Raw genomic sequence first — 18,163 nt, forward strand, 5'->3', positions numbered from 1 at the left:
CCATGAGACAGATGCGATCAGCTGTTTTTTTTTTCTCTGTTTACCATGTATTTTGACATCCGATGATCGGGGTGACAGTTGAACACAAAGGAATTTGAGGAGCACCAACGACACTTGACGAAACTTTGTTAAGGGTGAACGGGACGGTCGAGGAAATATCCGCCATTGCTCTGGTAATCTCAGATTCTACTTCATATTTTGCAACAAAAGTGTATACTCACTTGCAGAGCATATGCTGATTGTTTTTCAGCATCTTCAGCGCGATAGAACTCAAGATTGCCATCTTCAAAATCGCGAGGCAAATTGTTAGAAAGAGAGGCAAGATAGGAAAAATAACACGGCGTCCCGTTTTACCTTAAGCTGTACTCACACTGTGTTTACACTGGCTGTCACCCCCATCGCGAAAAATCGTCATAGATTGCTTTATTATTATTTTTTGTTTGAAATAGGGTGACAAAGGGTATTATCGACAGGTATGTTCTCTTCGTCATAAGAGGTTTTTGTCAGCCAAACTGACTGAAACTTGGGCATATAACCGAAGACTACTTTATCAAGAAGACATGCAACTCTGTTATTTTCCGATACTAACAGCAAGCGTCACCGACGGCACCGCCGCCTGGTGAGCTAAGGTGGTACCTTTGTGTAAAAGTGTAAGAGTGTATTGGTGCGAGTATGAAAATTTACACACACTATCATGAATAGTGCCACCTTCATCCGGGGTGGCGCTGCTAGCAGTGACTTCCCGATTTTCAGCAGTGCTGCAAGTCTTCTTGATAATGTGGTCTTCGATATAACTCAGCTTGATTGGGAAAGACTTAAGGCCAATTGTGAGTTCAAAACAAAACGGCCGAAAATACGTAAGTTCCCCTTTATTGAATCGTAGGTTTTAGACAAACACGTTGAAAGGGTTGTGTTTAGGTGTAAAAAATATGCTAATATATTAGTTTTTTTTACGTTTTCATATTTTCGGGACCTAAGGAGCACCCTGGTTTTATATTTTTATCAGAAAACTTGGCATAATAAATAAAAAAAATCAGAGATGTATGTTTTTTAGCTTTTGAGGTATGATTTTTGTTAATGGAAGGTCACATATTTTAATACAAGTTACACTAAAAATTGTCTAATATTGTGAAACCTCATAAACAATGCATTGACTGCATTTTAGAGTGATACCAGGTGTTTTTGTATCCATAGTTTTATAAGGATGCAAAATACATAAGTGACCCGATTATGTCAGCCCCTTTTCGGAACACATTTTTCGCTTTAATTAACTTTAATTCCTTCTATGTATAGCTGAGATGCAGCTGTAGTTTGATGATAAACATTAATAAATTGCTTAAAATGTGATTGTAAGATAATGAAAGCAAAAAGTTTGTCGCAAAATGGGGCTGACAAAATCGGGTCCTTACTGTAAAATCTGATTCCAATAAAAATGTCTAGTATAGGATCATATTTCATTTTTAATTAAAAAAAAACTGATTTCTTGCCAAATTTGCTGAATCTGATAAAAAAATGAAACCGGGGTATCCCTTTGGTCCCGACACCATGAAAATGATAAAAGAAATTACATATGTTTGCACCTAAAGACAAGTTGTCCTTATAATCGCATTTTGACTAGAAAAGACAATTTGAATACCTTTAAAAAAATAATAAAATCGACCAAATGAACTAAAGTTATGAGTTAGAAATTTTTAATTTTAAAGAACTTAAATATTTTGGATCACCCTATCTAAAAATTCGTCATCCTAATGACGATACAAAGAAAAATCGAGTCCATTTTTTTTCGATGAACTATAAAAACATCTAGTATCAGGCCTTTCGGAATTACACATCGATTTTCTACAGCACGACTGATCTACATTAGCAGTGTTTCCAGATATTTTAACCGTATGAATAATGGCATGCTGGGTAACCAATGTGAAATTCTCTGATCATTTGAATCTTGTGTATCTGACATATTGAGTTGAATTAAGCTCTATTTGAGCAGTGTTGGCAATTATCAAAATATTTTTTTTTCATCTTTTTAAACAGTGCACAATGGGAAAAATAGGTATGAAACGCGAATAAATTCAATATCTCAGCTCGGAGTGGATGGATTTGAATGATTTTTTGACACAAACTGTAAAAATCTCTATAGTTTTAGATAAGGAGGGTGTCGTTCGCCGCACGTTGCTGGAAATCTGTGTATCGGGCCCGTTTTACCCCATTCTCTCTCATTTTCACCTTTTTGGAAAAATCCTGAAGTGCAAAATAAATAATTTATTCAATTTGGGTTTGTGTGAAAACTTCCGTAGTATCGTTAGGAGCTGGTTTGGCTTACCGCACGGCCCTAAAAATTGAAATATTTTCAAATTACCCCGACATCCCCTTTTTCTTTAAAATTGCACATGCTTCACTGCCCGAAGTGGAACACAAACCATAAGAGCAGGACCAACCCTATGTCAAATTGCCGATACTGTGCAAGTTTTTACACAAATACGAGTTAAACAAGGTATTTATTTCGAACGCCAGACGGGAATAGAAGAGAATTTTCTCAAAAATGTATTAGAAAGAGAGAGCGGGGTAAAACAAGCTCAACACACTGATTTCCAGCATCGTGCGGCGAATGACACCCTCCTTATCTGAAACTATAGAAATTTTTACAGTTTGTGTCAAAAATTTATTCGAATCCATCCACTCCGAGCTGAGATATTGAATTTATTCGCGTTTTATATATATTTTTTCCCACTGTGCAGTGGTGCTCAGACTGAAGGATACCGCCGGCCAAATTTATAATTCGGGAATCGAGATCGACCGGTGGCCTGCATAGAATATCGATGAACAGAAAGAACCATTTTACAATACATTTATTGAAAATCTAAACCGTTCAGAACTTGTGAAAGGGTCAAACTTACTTCATGTAGTTTTTATTTTTCGTTATCATGCAACTTTTATATGAATTTCTTCTGAATCGCTCCAAAAATGCTGGATCTTCTTTTGAACTTTATTCTGGAGTTGGTCTAGAAGATTTTCAAGCAATTTCTTTAACAGCTTATCTTGAAATTGCTCATTAAGAAAGTTTTCTAGAGTTTCTTTTAGTATTTCTGGAATTCCCTTGGAATGCCTCCAAGAACTTTTCTTGGATTTACCTTTGGAATTGCTCTGAAGTTACTTCACGAATTTTTCATGAATCTTTTCCAAGTATTTCTTCTAGAATAGCTTCCGGATTTTTCCTGAAGCTTATCTAGAAATTTTTCTTGAGTTTCTCGAAGATTTTAGTGAAGTATTTCCATAAGTCTCTTCTGGAGTTGCAGCTTAAGATTTTTATTAAAGTCTTTTAAAAATATCTTGAAGTTTTCTATGAACTTATATTCAACATATACCAGAATGCTTCATAAATATTTCCCAAAGTGCCTCCAGGAATGCTCCTATGCTGCTATCGAAATTTATCCTAAAGTGCTCCGGATTTTTCCTGCTTGAGATTCTTTACAATTATTTCTGACAGTTTCTTAAAAATTATCTTTTAAAGTTGTTTCAAGATTAATGTTCAGATTTTCCACAGGCGTTGCTGCAATTGATCCTGGAATTTTGTTTGTAGTTTTAAGAATGTATTTTGTTGCTCCAGGAATTGCTTCTAAAGCTACAGTGGCCCCGTGGCACCAGAACTATTTTTTTCGTGACTGGTTTTGTGGCTTAGCTATACGACGCCGGAATATTTCGTGAGTCGTGAGTTCGAATCTTACCGGAACGGAACTTTATTTGTGTTTAACGCTGTGAAAATTGATCAGCTAAACTTTTTTGTTCGATTTCTTAAGAAACTGAACGAGTTATTCCAAAAAATCGTTCAAAAATTTCTGAACTTCGAAAACTACTCCGTGGGTCGCATCTCAAGGCTTGGAGGGCCGCATGCGGCCCGCATGATGAGCACCACTGTTTTAAAATATTAAATGGCTCCATTTATAGACTCCAGTTTTGTTCATACTTTGTTGACCCAATCTCAATGTTTACCATCATAGCAACACCCCCAGCTAAAAGATTGTTTTATGTAGATTGATAAGTGTTGCCATCTGAGGCTAGGGGCAAGACACTGCAAACGAGAGCAACTCTGAGAGATTCTGAGTTAGTCTTTTTCTCGATGATCGACGGTATTTGTTGAAAGACATCCCTAAAACTGCAATTTTCATTCAGCGCACGCAACACTATAGGGTTTGGGTACTAGTAGTGGACCCCCTAAGCCATCGACATTTACTTCTGCGGGTTTTTAGCCATGTTTCGTCAGTGGATTGTTCCAAAGTGGAATTTTATGACAAGTTTTATGTCCCCTCTTTTTGTTAAGATCGTCAAACATACAACAATAACAAATTATTCCAGTGAAATACGCATTTGAAAATATGTATCGATGTTGCCTATAATGGACCCCACTAGGGTCCACTATAGGATTGTTTACACATATCTCGGCGCCTATAGTGGACCCCCCATTTGATTTCCATGTTATCTGTCATGCTGCCGACGGAGCCTATAGTGGACCCTCCCGAATGTGCCCTATAGTGGACCCTTTTGAGTGTTTACATTCATTAAATAGTTAAAATAATCGATTTTTGTGACCACTTGGCAATTTGTTTGTCAGGAACACCTGTGGAACATCGTAATTGATGTTCCCCCGGTGGAAGTAGCCTCGAATAAGTTGATTTGGGCATTCATATTTGAGTTTTTCTGTAGGGGGTCCACTATAGGCGCAGGGTCCACTACTAGCACACAACCCCTATGCAGTTTGACATTGGTGCCTGATCACACTTTGGCATAATTAAGAGAAATTCTGAGGAACTGTGAGGAATTCTGAACAACACCTCGAGCACAGATTTGCTCTCGTTAGATCTGTCTTGCCCCTAGATCTGAGGTTACAATTTCGAATAGTGAATGGCCATACGTGATAGTTCTCGGTCAATACTAGACCAACATTTGAAAAGGGCGGAAGAGCCAAAATGTAAACAAATCACTTTTCAGCATAATTTGATGAAACAACTCATAAACATATGATTTTTCCTGACGTTAGCTCAAAAATGAGTTTTCACTTCTGGAAAACAATAATTTAAATAAAGGCGGATTTCCACATCTGATTTTGATCACTTCATTTGGTTGTTCCGCCAATGATCTTGCGCCTTTGAAAATAGCACAAAAATGCACAAAATTGTTAACACTGTTGAATAAACCGTCGAGAACAGCATCTCGCCATTCATATTTATCAAATTTACACAAAACTTTTACTCCCATTTTTGATTAAAGTCGCCCCTAACTACTTACACCGTTATTGAAAAGCCTTCGTCATTACGTCGTGCTTCGGCGCCCATCAAAATGTCTGAGTGGAAATCCGCCGCGCACTTATTGCTCTTGTTGCGCACGGATGGTTCTTACGCCCAAGATCAAATCGTGCGTTTTTCATCGTAAAATTCAATAAAGTCGCTGACTGACTGCAATAAGTGGCGATAATATGGCTTCAATGTCTATTCAGGATATATTTTCTCCAAAGGATCCAGATTTGGATGATATTTAGCTGGTAAAGCTTCAGTGATAAAAATGTTAGCGAATGGTCTCTAATCTATTGACCGGCATAGGTCACAGCAAGTAGATTCAGCAAAAGGTGATATTGGGAACCAGGCCCGTGCACAGAAAATTGTCGGGAGGGGTTTTACCCAATTTTAGCAAAGGGTGAAGGAGGCCTTGTGTATAGAGTATCGGCAATGGGAGGAGTTTAACCCCCAAAAACTCATCCGTTGTACACGGGCTTGTTGGGAACATAATATGCTGCCTGCGCTTCCCCATCGGTACTGTAGCTATATTTTTTTTTTTCAACGCGCATTATGGACAATGGCAGGGGCAACTCCCTCCTTTGCTGTACGATACTAGATAAACTGTAAAGAGTTGTTATTCATAGATAAGAGCTAGAATATAGATTTCAATCGAAATCTGATTTCCATTGCGTTTTACACGTTTTTTACCACTCATCGTAGGCAACGTCAAGAGAAAATTTCCTTCCTCCTCCATTGTCCAATGTCAGATAAACTTCAATTAGTTACTTTTAGTTAAGAAAGCTTCAAAATCAATTTATTGCAGTGGATCAGGTTCAAAATCTATTGCATTCCACTAATTTCGATACAAAATTTCTTCGGGCGTAATAACAAAAGCGATCGATTCTAGGTAATATCGACCAGGCGTAATTCCAGTGCTGGCGACCAAGTGGCGTAGCATGTCGGGCGTAATGACCAATGAGTTTTTATCTGGGCGTAATTTTCATTTCATTCATTTTCTTCAAGGAAAAACGCTTGTTTGTACTTTTTGACATAAAATCACCAAGAGGATAGTGTTTTCTTCTAAAACAACGAAAAAGATTGAGTGCACACGCACAAAGTGTTAAATAGGAATTAGTTTTAGATTGTGAAACTTTGCAAGCGTTTTTCTCGATTCTAACATTTTGGATATCCGCCCTTTTCACATGTTGGTCTAGAATACTCAAACTTTGCTGAACACAGGCTCGGAAGAAAAATCGCTTTCCCCGGTTAATTCCTGTTAATGTTGGTGCTGCCTCCCGGTATAACCGAACCAAGCGCGGCATAACCGTCCGCTCCTCAAGCGCAATTTCGAAGGAGAATTTTAATTAGTTTATGTACACAGAATCCAGCAGTTTCCCGTTTCGTTATCGTTCGTTATTTCAGCAGCGAATCCCGAAAACAATTTTTGCTACTGTATCAAAGTTTCACATGATGTATGAATTGAGTGGGCTCATAAGGCCAAAGCGGCTAAATTGCATACTAAGAGTGACGGGTTCGATTCCCGGTGGGACCAAAATCTTTTCGTTGTGGAAGTATGCTTGACGTTCTTGGACATAGAGTGTCATCGTGCCGAATATGTATGGTTCTGTCTCAATTGGGACGTAAAGCCAGAACGAAGAAGAAGAGGAACTGACCGCAGCATGATAAGCGAAATATATGAAGTCGAAAATGCCATTTATGTGAGTTGTTTTATCCATTGTGGACCACGTGATTCAGGGAAGTATGGAACGAAAAAGTTTATATTTAATTTAGACATATTAGATTATACAGTGGCACAGCTTTTGGGGGTAGAAAATGATTGGCATGTGACAGCCCACTTGTCAAGGGTGAAACTTAACTGGAGTAGAACCTTTTAGCTGTTGAAAGCTGTATGTCGCAATGATTGCTAATGGCCATCTTTCTTCTTGTCATGGTGGTACATCACCACCAGTAACTCAAGGCCGGAGTACAAATCCTCTAAAACACGTTTTCCAATAATTCTGAATTAGGTTAAAAACAGGTCAACCAGCCGACAGGTCCATAAATTCCAATCCACGGGTCACGATCCCCGGACCACATCGGTGTTAAGCTCGGTGGTGGTTAAATTCACTACTACTGGAAGCCACGTGAATGTAATCCATTTAGCGCCCCCCTTCTTGCTCCCGCCCAACAACTCACCGTACAAAGCCTGGTGGTGGGACTTTCCACCACGCCGAACTGCAGCGCCTGGGGGGTGGCCAGTCCGAACGCTATCAGCCAGATTGCGATGACGAACTTGATTGCCCGCGAGAGCTTGGACATGGTGTGCGATCTGATGGAGGAGGGCGAGAAGAGGAAGGAATCGGGTCATTAGTGAGGTCGGTGCTGCTGTTTGACTCTGTACCGGGATTTTAATCGGGTTAGTTTTGTGTTGGCGCAAGGATGTGCGCTGAATTCAGCGCCGCTAGTTAGTGTGTTTGTTTAGAATTTTCATCCGGGAGAGATGACACCCGCCTGAACTATTGGGGAACTTACCGAAACGGATGGCAGATGGCAATGTAGCGTTCCACCGTGAAGGAGGTTATTGTCAGCACAGTGGCGTTGGTGGCCGTTTCGGAGAGCAGCCCGGTGATAATGCAGGCCACTTGATTGAACGGATATGCATATGGATACCACGTACCGTAGACTTCCAGGGGCATGCCTGAAAACAAAGGAAAAACAGAAAATTTGAGAAATTTTTCGATTTTGTCACGTACGCGCAAACTGATGTGGGAGGGCGTCTGTTGTGAGATATGGGAAAAATACAAATTCAAGGAGAATATCCCTCGGGGTCTGGTGAGGAAAAGCTCTGTATTCAAAAAACAAAAACTCATACACAACGCATATTGTTACAAAGGAAAGAAGAAACTGCGTAGTAAAAGACCTCCCGCATAGACAAACAGACGCTACTCTAAGAATAGTATTTATAGTCCTCAAACATAGTCACAGATTCATAATCGCCGTGGGCGTAAATTCTCAGATGTTCACTATTAGTTGTGCTGGTTGTCTATTTATGGTCCAATTTTGGGCATGATTGATCCAGATATATTGAAGAAATATATTTTACTCAAAGTTAGAGCGGTCCTTGTAAATTGTGTTATAATCCGATAGCAATTTAACCATGCATTACTTTCTATTCGAAGAAAGATCTTACATTTAGTAAGTTTGTTAGGGGTGAGATTTGATCCCAGGTCCTCGGTGTGATACAGTGGTAGACATTAGTGTGGGTCATCGGAACTGTTTTCTCAGATCAAAGCTTTTTTGGTTCCGTTTCGGGTCCTGAGTATCTGTGCAAAATTTGAGCACGATCGGTTGCGTCTACACTTTGCGCATTGCAATTGAAATTTGTATGGGATTTTGTATGGGAAAACATACTTTTTTGCATTTTTGTCATAAGTATAAAAAGTTTGTCTGAAACTTTTTAACCAATACTGTAAAATGATTGCCTAGGATGTTCTGAAAAACTTTGTTGAAGACCGCAAAGCGATCCGATGCTTGTGAAAATAGTTATAACCCACGAACCGCATGCATGTGTTTATGTTTTCACACGTCAAGGAATAACAATAGCAACAAAATCATGCTGTTTCGCCAAGAAATGCCAACGCTATAACTTTTTTCATAAGCATCAGATCACTTCGCGGTCTTCGACAAAGTTTTTCAGGACACCCTAGGCTATGTTTTCACTTTATCGGTTACATGGTTTTATAAAAATTCGAGCTTGTTATATGAAAAATGTAAAAAAGTGTGTTTTCCCATGTAAAACCCCATACAAACTTCAAACGCGATGCGCAAAACGTAGACATAACCGATCGTGCCCAAATTTTGCACACTTATTTGGGCCCTGAAATGGGACCAAAAAAGCTTTGATCTGATGGGAAACCATTGAATTTTTCATTTTTCCATATAAACGATGACCCACTCTAGTAGACATTTGTGTAGCCGAGGCATATTTTTTCTGTTTTTTTTTCCACAAATGTAATATACTATTCATTTTTTTGCCGTAAAATACAAAAAATAGAAAATTGGACATTCGTATAGCCGAATTACGCATTTTATTTAATCAAATTTCGAAATATTTTAAACACAATCATTTTGCATAGTGACCTACATTACAGATCAACTCGTAAATCATAGATTTGATCATTTCGGAAGTGTTGCCATTTTAATTTTACATTCATTTTATATAAATAAATCATAATATTGAGTTTTTTTTTTTCAAAGTAAGGTTTCTTACAGTTATTTGCATCTCAAGTTGTAACGTTTTGACGTTTTTATATTTTTAAGTAAAATAAAGCTTGAATTCAGTTAAATTAAATTGTTTGATCATTTGAATATTTTAGATTTTATTTTGCAATTGTTTTTTTTTATTATTATTATTTTTGATGATTATTTTAGTTAATTTGTAGTTTTTGACATTTTTATCTTTTCAAGTAAAATCCTATTGTAATATAATTTGTTGATCTTCAGTTTAAATTTGTACGTTTGAGAATATCGTACGTGTTTGGTTTGTGTCTAGGCTACATACGTAACGATGCGTTGAACGCAGATAGTTAGAGACATTTTGAAGGAACGAGATGCTCTGCGCCGCCATACGAATTAGGTAATAGTTTGGAGAATTGAATTGAATTGTATGAACAGAGACATAGTTGCTTCGTACGAGAAACTATGTCTCTGTTCATACAATTCAATTCAATTCTCCAAACTATTACCTAATTCGTATGGCGGCGCAGAGCATCTCGTTCCTTCAAAATGTCTCTAACTATCTGCGTTCAACGCATCGTTACGTATGTAGCCTAGACACAAACCAAACACGTACGATATTCTCAAACGTACAAATTTAAACTGAAGATCAACGAATTTGTAATGTTTTTTTTTGAAGTCAAAGATAAAATAGTATTGAGTAAGTTTTACATAAAATTATGTCGGACGTTGTTTTGGTTCTTTTTTAAAAATAGTGGACTGAGGTCCGGTTAATTTCGCGATTCTGCTCAATTTAAGTTGTTTTGTGACGGTGAATTAAGAATGTTTAATTAAATGTGCTTGGACATTCCAGCGCTGTGGCGCTTTTCTCAAACGGCTGGATTTGTACGTTTCTTCAGCGGAGTAATCGCCGAATTGGCTTCTTTAGCGGTTTTGAGATAATCCCATATTCTGAATCTGCATGCCAAACTGAGCCGAATCCCCAATTTTCATGAATTTTTGTGCCCGGGAACCTATTTAAAATCAATTTGAAGTTTGTATGGGAGCGATTTTCCGAATCACCCCTCGTCGCATTTTGTACTGGGCGGAGCTGTCAAGCAGTTGCCCAGCTGTCAAAAGGTGATTTCAAAAAATCTCTCTGAAATTGATTTTAGGTACCAAAACAGTTCTAAAAATCTGAAAAAAATCATAGTGGTTCAGAAAAAGGTGTTCTTTCCTATAAAAATGAAAAATCGATACATTTTTGAAAATTTAAAAAAACCCAATTGAAGATCCGTTGGCGGAGTGAACCGCCATTTCTGTCCGTGAACCCGTGTGTCCTGCAAAGGCCCGCTTCTCGCAGGTAGTTAAACGGAGGGTAGTGCAGTCGCTAGATCATCTGTAGCGAATTCTCCCGTCGGTCGCCAAAAGCGGATGGTAAGGTCCCGTCTGTCGATTCCCGTGGAGCGGAGTCGCGAGAGTTGGTTCACCGTAGCTGTGTAGCTAATAATACGCAGTGACTCTGGTTCGTCTTTTTGGGATATAGAAGACGTAGCATTCCCCGCTCGGCCAGCTAGTACGCGCTGGGCTCTGTTGCGTTTGCGTCCCTATTGGCCAGAGAAGGATCATCCCGGGAATAGCTCTCAATCATCCCAAAATCCGGAAGTTTTCGTCCAGCCGCCACTCCCTCCGCACCGTTTTTCGACCATTACACACACGGGTCCAGTAAGTTGTCGCCGGACAAGCCGATGTCCGCCTGCAAGCCGTCACCATCACCGACGACTGCCTGTCGACATCGAGAATCGTCGCAACGTCAAGAAAAACCTGCGCAGGTACGTCATTTTGTGTTCATGGCCATGAAACTTTCTTGTTCCGTACGTTATGTTAATTAGTCCAACCCGAATGACTGTTATATTGAGTAAAAATTTCTGAATTATAAAAGGTTGAATTTCAGTTTAGTTTCCCTTAACGTTTGACTATTTTTATAAAATTCACTAACATAGTGTTTACGCATAGCTATTACGTTTATTCAGTTTAGATTCTTTGTTTTATTCCGTTCTCCCTATGTTTTTGGTAGCTTTTTGATGGAGATTGAGTTTGGGTTTCGTTTCAAGGAGTTTTGCCTATTTTATGTGAGCCCTTCAACTTATCCACTGAGATAATAGTCTCTAACAGAGTCGGGCAAATCTAACACGACCGGTGGTCTCTCTTCATGAGAGTGGCGCATAAGCCCCCGTGCTTTGGTTAATTCTCGAGAACAGTTTGCAAACGATTACAAAGTGCTTCAAAATATTCTTATACAGTAACGATTCGTTCGTTGAGAGCTCGTTAGATGGGTCGATGGTTGAATGCTCACTGGTTGGGGCAAACCCAACTAAAAAGCACTGTCAATGTCAAAATAGATGTCAAAACGAGTTTGACGTCTGACCTCCGGCGCATCACAGCTCCTGTATACAGAACGTTTGCGCAAGTATCTGAGTGTTTCGTGACGTATTTCTCGTCACTTGCGTGTGTCTAGAGCATTTTGATCAGTTGTCAGTTTCCCCAACGAATGAACACGATTCGCTAATCGGGGCGCAGTCATGACCCAACCAGCGAATCCGGACTGTAAAATTATCATAACGAGTGCAGGTTCCCAAGCAACACACATGTCATATAATAGATACGGCAGCACAACTTTTGGTTGTATAGAGGTAAATTTGACGTAATTTGAACATAATGTTAAAATAACGTCAAAAAAACTTTTATACAACCAAAACTTGCACTGCCGTAACTATTTTATGACATGTGTGTTACTTGGGTTGTAATTCACCGGAAACAATACAGATAAAGATTCCAAAAAAAACCGTAAAAAGTCATGTATTATGTAAAACAATACTTAATTTGATAAAATATGACGGTGACGCTTACATAATTCACCGCGTTAACAACTATTGCGTCTTCAAATAACTCTCTTGACCCTCTAGACTTCAGTTTGGCTGAAATAACATACATTGGACGCCTCACATTTTTTTAAATGGCACCCAATGTATCCACTTATCTAGCATGAAATGCTTGCATTATAGTTTACAATATCTTTTCAAATAAATGATATCAAAAATTGATGCGGTCTAAAAGTAAGACACATTTATAATACATTTTTTCCGATTGAATGAGTTTGAGTATTAGCCATTTTTTAGCCGCTTTATGCATTTTTGAATGAACTTCTGTTCTAACATAAATAGAGTAGGTATAAACATTCCGACTCTTCGTGCAGTTCTTTCATTTTACAGTCTTTTAATTCTTTTAATAATTCGAGTATAATACATTTATACTTCAGAGGCATTAGGATGCGTCTTTATTCCAACACAGAACTGTTCATTTTAGGCTTTATCATTTACATTTTGATGTTTAACCAACAGAAAATCTTACTACTTAATTTTCTCACACTTTTTGGATTCCGTTCAACACGCTAAGTACCGACAGGCAAAAGTGGAACTGTTTTTGCACATCCATATCTCACATCCAAATTTCAGTCTTTTTCCGAGCAGAGGAAGATATCAAATCCATAATAACAGAATCACACAGCCTGTTTTAAGATCATAATTTATTATTATTAACTTATCAAAGTATTTCTTTTTCATAACATGTATTGTTGGGCTATCTTATTTTGTTTTGATCATGTTTTTTAGATCCATCCACTAAATAACATTTCAATAATATACTTTGTTGTTGACCAAGTTTCGTTATTATTCTACTATTGAAAATGTACAAATATGTGATAAAGTAGAACACAATAATAACAAATTTTAAAATTCACTGTAAAGTTCATTGTTATTAAGTTGTTATTGAATCTAACAAAACATGTTATTGAATTGGTCTTCCAGGAACATTTTTTGTTATGATTTTTGTTATTTTGCCACTTATGACAGACAAGTTTATAACATAATAATAACATGTCTTATTATAACACAAAAACTACTAATTCCATCATTAATGTCAAAATACTATATATTGTTATGCTGTTGATTTTCTCTTCTGCTCGGGCTTGCATCATCGTAATCCTACAGTATCCTAGAAATATGTAGTGAAAGCTATGTGCACCATGTCTTTGCAGCGAGTTCTCTCGGAACCTCGACAAGATTGCAACATTAACATTTTGTCTTCTGCAAAGTTGTTCAGAATAAAAACCACTTCCTGGTGATGGATTTTATAGTTCCGAATATACCCACCACGTGGCGCTAGAGTACAAAATTACTTCCGGTATGACGTTGGTGGAATTGTAACTAGCGGGCGATTCCTTTCCTGCACTACTGGTGAGACCTCCCTTCTCCAACTGCCTCAGGGGCGGCGTACGCGCTTGACTATCGCGGTCAAGGAAACACTCAAACACTTTGCTAAAACGTAAACACAAATCCCACTTTATTCTGACTTTAAGGTGAAGATATGACGAAGCCACACCTCGAATTTTCAAGAGCACAAATCTGAAGAACCGAATGTCATTAAGCGCTGAAAAGTTGATCGATTGGTCATCACCAGCAGGTAACGAATCGATCAACTTTTCAGCGCAAACCAACATTCGGTTCTTCAGATTTGTGCTTTTGAAAAATCGAGGTGTGGCTTCGTTATATATTCATCTTAACACAAATAGGGAAGTGGAACCATCTCTTCAGGGCTTCTATTGTGGGCACTTTTCTGCTATAAATCAGTCAACTTTGAACTAATTGACACTATTTTTAAGACGTGGTGAGATCCGTAAAGTATCTAGCCGTATACAAAATTTCAAGTCAATTGGTTTATTGGTCAATTGAGTTATTGCGAAAAAGTGCCCAAAATACTAGGCACTGCCAAAGTGACTCAGTACCCTTGGTACCTTTAGAAACTTTATATTGTCTCGAGTCTTCTTCAAGACGAAACAGAGTCAAAAAGTCGGGTCGAGACAAATCTAAAACAGTCGTTTAGAATCCCCAAGACTGCAGTGCCGATAAAGTAGCTAGAACACACATATCAGTCGAACTCTTTAGTACTTGGTACACACTTATTTCAGAGTCACTTATTCGGCTGTTCTATTTTCGGTAAAAGCTTGGATTACCGAAGTTCAGCACAGTTTTACCGAACGTTCGTTAAACATTACCGATAGTTCAGTACAGTTTACCGAAAGTTCGGTAATTATTCCCCGAACTTCGGTAATACAGTGACCGGCACAAAAGAAGATCTACTATAAAGTGATTGCATTTTCTAGTGAAAAATACATACAAACATGATAAAATGTATCTTTCAATGAATGCATCCACTAAGCAATTAATTCAGAAACTTCTAAATTTCGCCGTTTTGCTTCTAGGTTTCTGCTGTTGTGATGTTTTTGGCTTGTGAAATTTATTTTGACATGATTTTTATCAATTTTAGGGTGATATGGGGCGGGTTTATTTTTCATGGTTAATATAATAGGTAAAATTTTCCCTAAACAACAGAAGCTATCTGTAAGCAAGAATGGGTGCTATTAAACTACAATTCAACAATAATTCAGCTTGCAGACATACAGGAATGTACTTTTTTGAACATTTTTTATGAGTTTTGGTAGACTAATGCAAAGAAATGCATATGTTGTAAAGATTATTAATGATTATTTGATATTATTTGATAACTCAAAACACTCTCACGTTTGTGTATCGCAATGATCACCTCTATCTGCTTGTATTAAAGCTTGCTGGAGGTATATTCTGTCATACATATACACATTGATAATTACAAATTTTCAAAGAATTACCAGTAGTACACATGGTGCTCACTTATAAAATGGTAACTTTCAAAATAAAATTACACTGGTGTTGAATTATGCGCACACATGAAATGAGTGATTGCAAGAGAGACTAACGTCAAATCATGTTGGTGTCTTCAGCACATATATTCCTTGTATTCCAACGAAAAATATTGCAGAAGACAGCTAGATGATCTGACGCTTTATTTTTTGTATACTTTTGATTCTGTGAATGGGTACTTCAATACGACAGTGGAATTTGATGTTAAAAGATAATATTATGATTGAACACCCGTGTGTACCACTTACAATACATTGAAATTTTGTAATTATCAATGTGTATATGATAGAATATACCTCCAGCAAGCTTTAGTACAGGCCTGCCCAACCGTTTACGACCGCGGGCCACAGGCGACACTCCATACCAGTTAACGGGCCAGAAATTAAAATTTGACAATAACACACTATTTTCAAAAAAATTTCCGAGCTATGCTGTTCAAGTGGGTACAAATCGAAATTTAGAATTCTAAAGATGAGAAAGAAACTTTTGTTTCAACACTTTTCAGTTTCTTATCAAATATTGGTGCTTACTAAATATGTGAAAATTCTTGCAGAATATTGGAGTTCGTGTTAGTATTTATTAAGAAATAAATTGATATTCATAAAGCAGAATTCTACGCTGGATCTATGTGTTTTATATTAGAGCTTGCTGAATTCTCAGAACAAAATGAAAATCTTCAATTTATAGAGAATTTTGATTGATTCGTTGTTCTTGATTTCTTTAGCTACGTGATCTTCTTTTTATTTCTTTATTTTACAGAGTTAGCACGAGTTCTCAGAAGTTCACAAAACTTTTATATTGACATAATCAAATTCTTCCTCACAATCTGTGAATTAAAACAGGTTTTTAGAAAAAAAAAAATATACACTTCAACCAACCGAAATACACCCTGAATATTTTTTTTTACATTTCACTTGGAAAAGGAAAATATTGAAAAATAATATTACTGCTCAGGCCAAGTTCTACTATTTTTCTTCATTCGTGCCGCGGGCCGGATCCTCGCGTCCTCGCGAGGCCGGATGTAAAATCAAATGATTCTTATTAATCTTCACAACATGCGCATTTCTTTGAAAATAGTTCAAAAAAGTAGATTTATATATGTCAGCATGCTGAATTATTGTTGTATAGTAGATTAATAGCGTTAATTCTTGCTTACAGATAGTTTCTGGAGTTTAGGTAAAATTTTACCTATTACCTATATTAACCATGAAAAATAAACTCACCCCATATCACTCTTAAATTGATAAAACTCACGTCAAAATAAATATTATATATCGAAAACATCACAATAATATAAACCAAGAAGCAAAACGTTTAAAAAATTGGTAAAATTCTGAAGTTTCAGAATTAATTGCTAAGTGGATCTTTTTTTCTGTCATACCCAATTTTCAGGCAATTTTTCCAATCTTTTATCAGAAATCATTTTATTCCTCAAAAACCAAATATTTTTAACACAGATCACTAAAACAATGTAAAATGGATGAGTGCATTCATTGAAAGATGTATTTTATCATGTTTGGATGTAGTTTTCATCAGGAACTAAAACACTATATGGTGGATCTTTTTTTGTGCCGGTCACTGTATCTTGCTGAACATTCGGTAATCTGAACTTTTACCGAAAATAGAACAGCTGAAAACGGTACTTTGTTTAAAAGTGTGTACCTTTTGTTAGGATGATGCGGGTTCAGGGCGATGCAATACTTATTGAAAGCAGCCTTTTTTGCGGTCAGCTTCAATGCTGTAATTTTATTAATTTTTATTATAAATTCAATCTTATTTCAATCCTGATTATAACTTACATTCTAGTATTTTTCTGCCACTCCCGTACACAAACATCCCAACACTAAAGCTATCTATTGTACTGTTTTTCACGTTGAGCTATATCAGTGCTGCCAGTTTCACCAAACATAAATTCCTCCACAACACCTTTGTTACTTCCACTTTATTAATTGCCGATCTCCTACCTTACTTTTCCTTCTTTTACGCAGTCGGCGGGTCCCTTTTTCTTGTTCCGCTACTACACCTTCTTCGTCTCGCCTTTCGTTGTTCTGCTTCGCCGTCGCCTTCCGTTGGGTAGGGCGGCCGTTCGTTGTCCGAGTCGTGGTATTCGTCGCGTCGCGTAAACCACTGGACACGCTTGCAAAATGGCCTCGCCTCTCTATTGTCTAACAGACCAACGGCGGTCTATTTGATCGACGGAGCGGAGCACTTGACAACTGGGCCCAATCCGGACCACGGTTGCTTCTAACGTACTTCCGGAAATCCTCCGGGCAAACTTGGAGGAATACGCGGGCCCTTTAAAGGGTAGCACAGTTAAGTAGGGGAACAGAGCCCAAAATGCCAAGATGGGGTAAAATGGCCCAACTCATAAAATCATTCCTGTATGGCACTTGATCATTGCTATAGATGAATGGTGTCAAGATATGTTTGCATCGAACATTACTCTAGTAGCTAGGCCACCAAACCCACGAAAAATCTTTTGATTTCCCAATGTAAATTGGCAACTTCCGGTTTTTCGTGCTTGCAATTAAGGTTTTCTGGTGATTTTATTACCAGCCAAGTGTTTCCAACGAAATTGAGGCACACATGGATACACTTTCCATGTTAGGGGTCACTCAAATATTACGATCATCGTTTTGCGGGGAGGGGGGTAACACTCCATTTATTGAGTTTACGAAAAAAGCGGGACAGAGGGGGGAAAAGGAGTCGGAAATTCCCGAAAACTGATGGACGTAATTTTTGAATGTTTTCATGAAATGGCATCTTACCCCATGGCAGATGGTCGTTTTGCACCACTTCCGTTTTACGAATCAGTTTTTAAAATTGCTAAAAATCAATGAAAATGCAATAGTTTAGTGAATAGTTTTGCTGAAGTATCGAGCA

General features: G+C 37.8%; 1 protein-coding gene across 1 annotated transcript in view; it reads right to left on the reverse strand.

The window, feature by feature from the left end:
* LOC109622669 (pyrokinin-1 receptor-like) overlaps positions 1-18,163 on the reverse strand; it is a 339,959-nt gene that overhangs the window by 45,337 nt on the left and 276,459 nt on the right. The window contains exons 3-4 of the mRNA XM_062860304.1: positions 7,800-7,965; positions 7,464-7,596 (exon numbers count right to left, since the gene is read on the reverse strand). Of these exons, the coding sequence (XP_062716288.1) occupies positions 7,464-7,596; positions 7,800-7,965 (299 nt within the window). The remainder of the gene's footprint in view (positions 1-7,463; positions 7,597-7,799; positions 7,966-18,163) is intronic.

This window comes from Aedes albopictus, chromosome 1 (genome assembly GCF_035046485.1).
Source record: "Aedes albopictus strain Foshan chromosome 1, AalbF5, whole genome shotgun sequence".
NCBI lineage: Eukaryota > Metazoa > Arthropoda > Insecta > Diptera > Culicidae > Aedes > Aedes albopictus.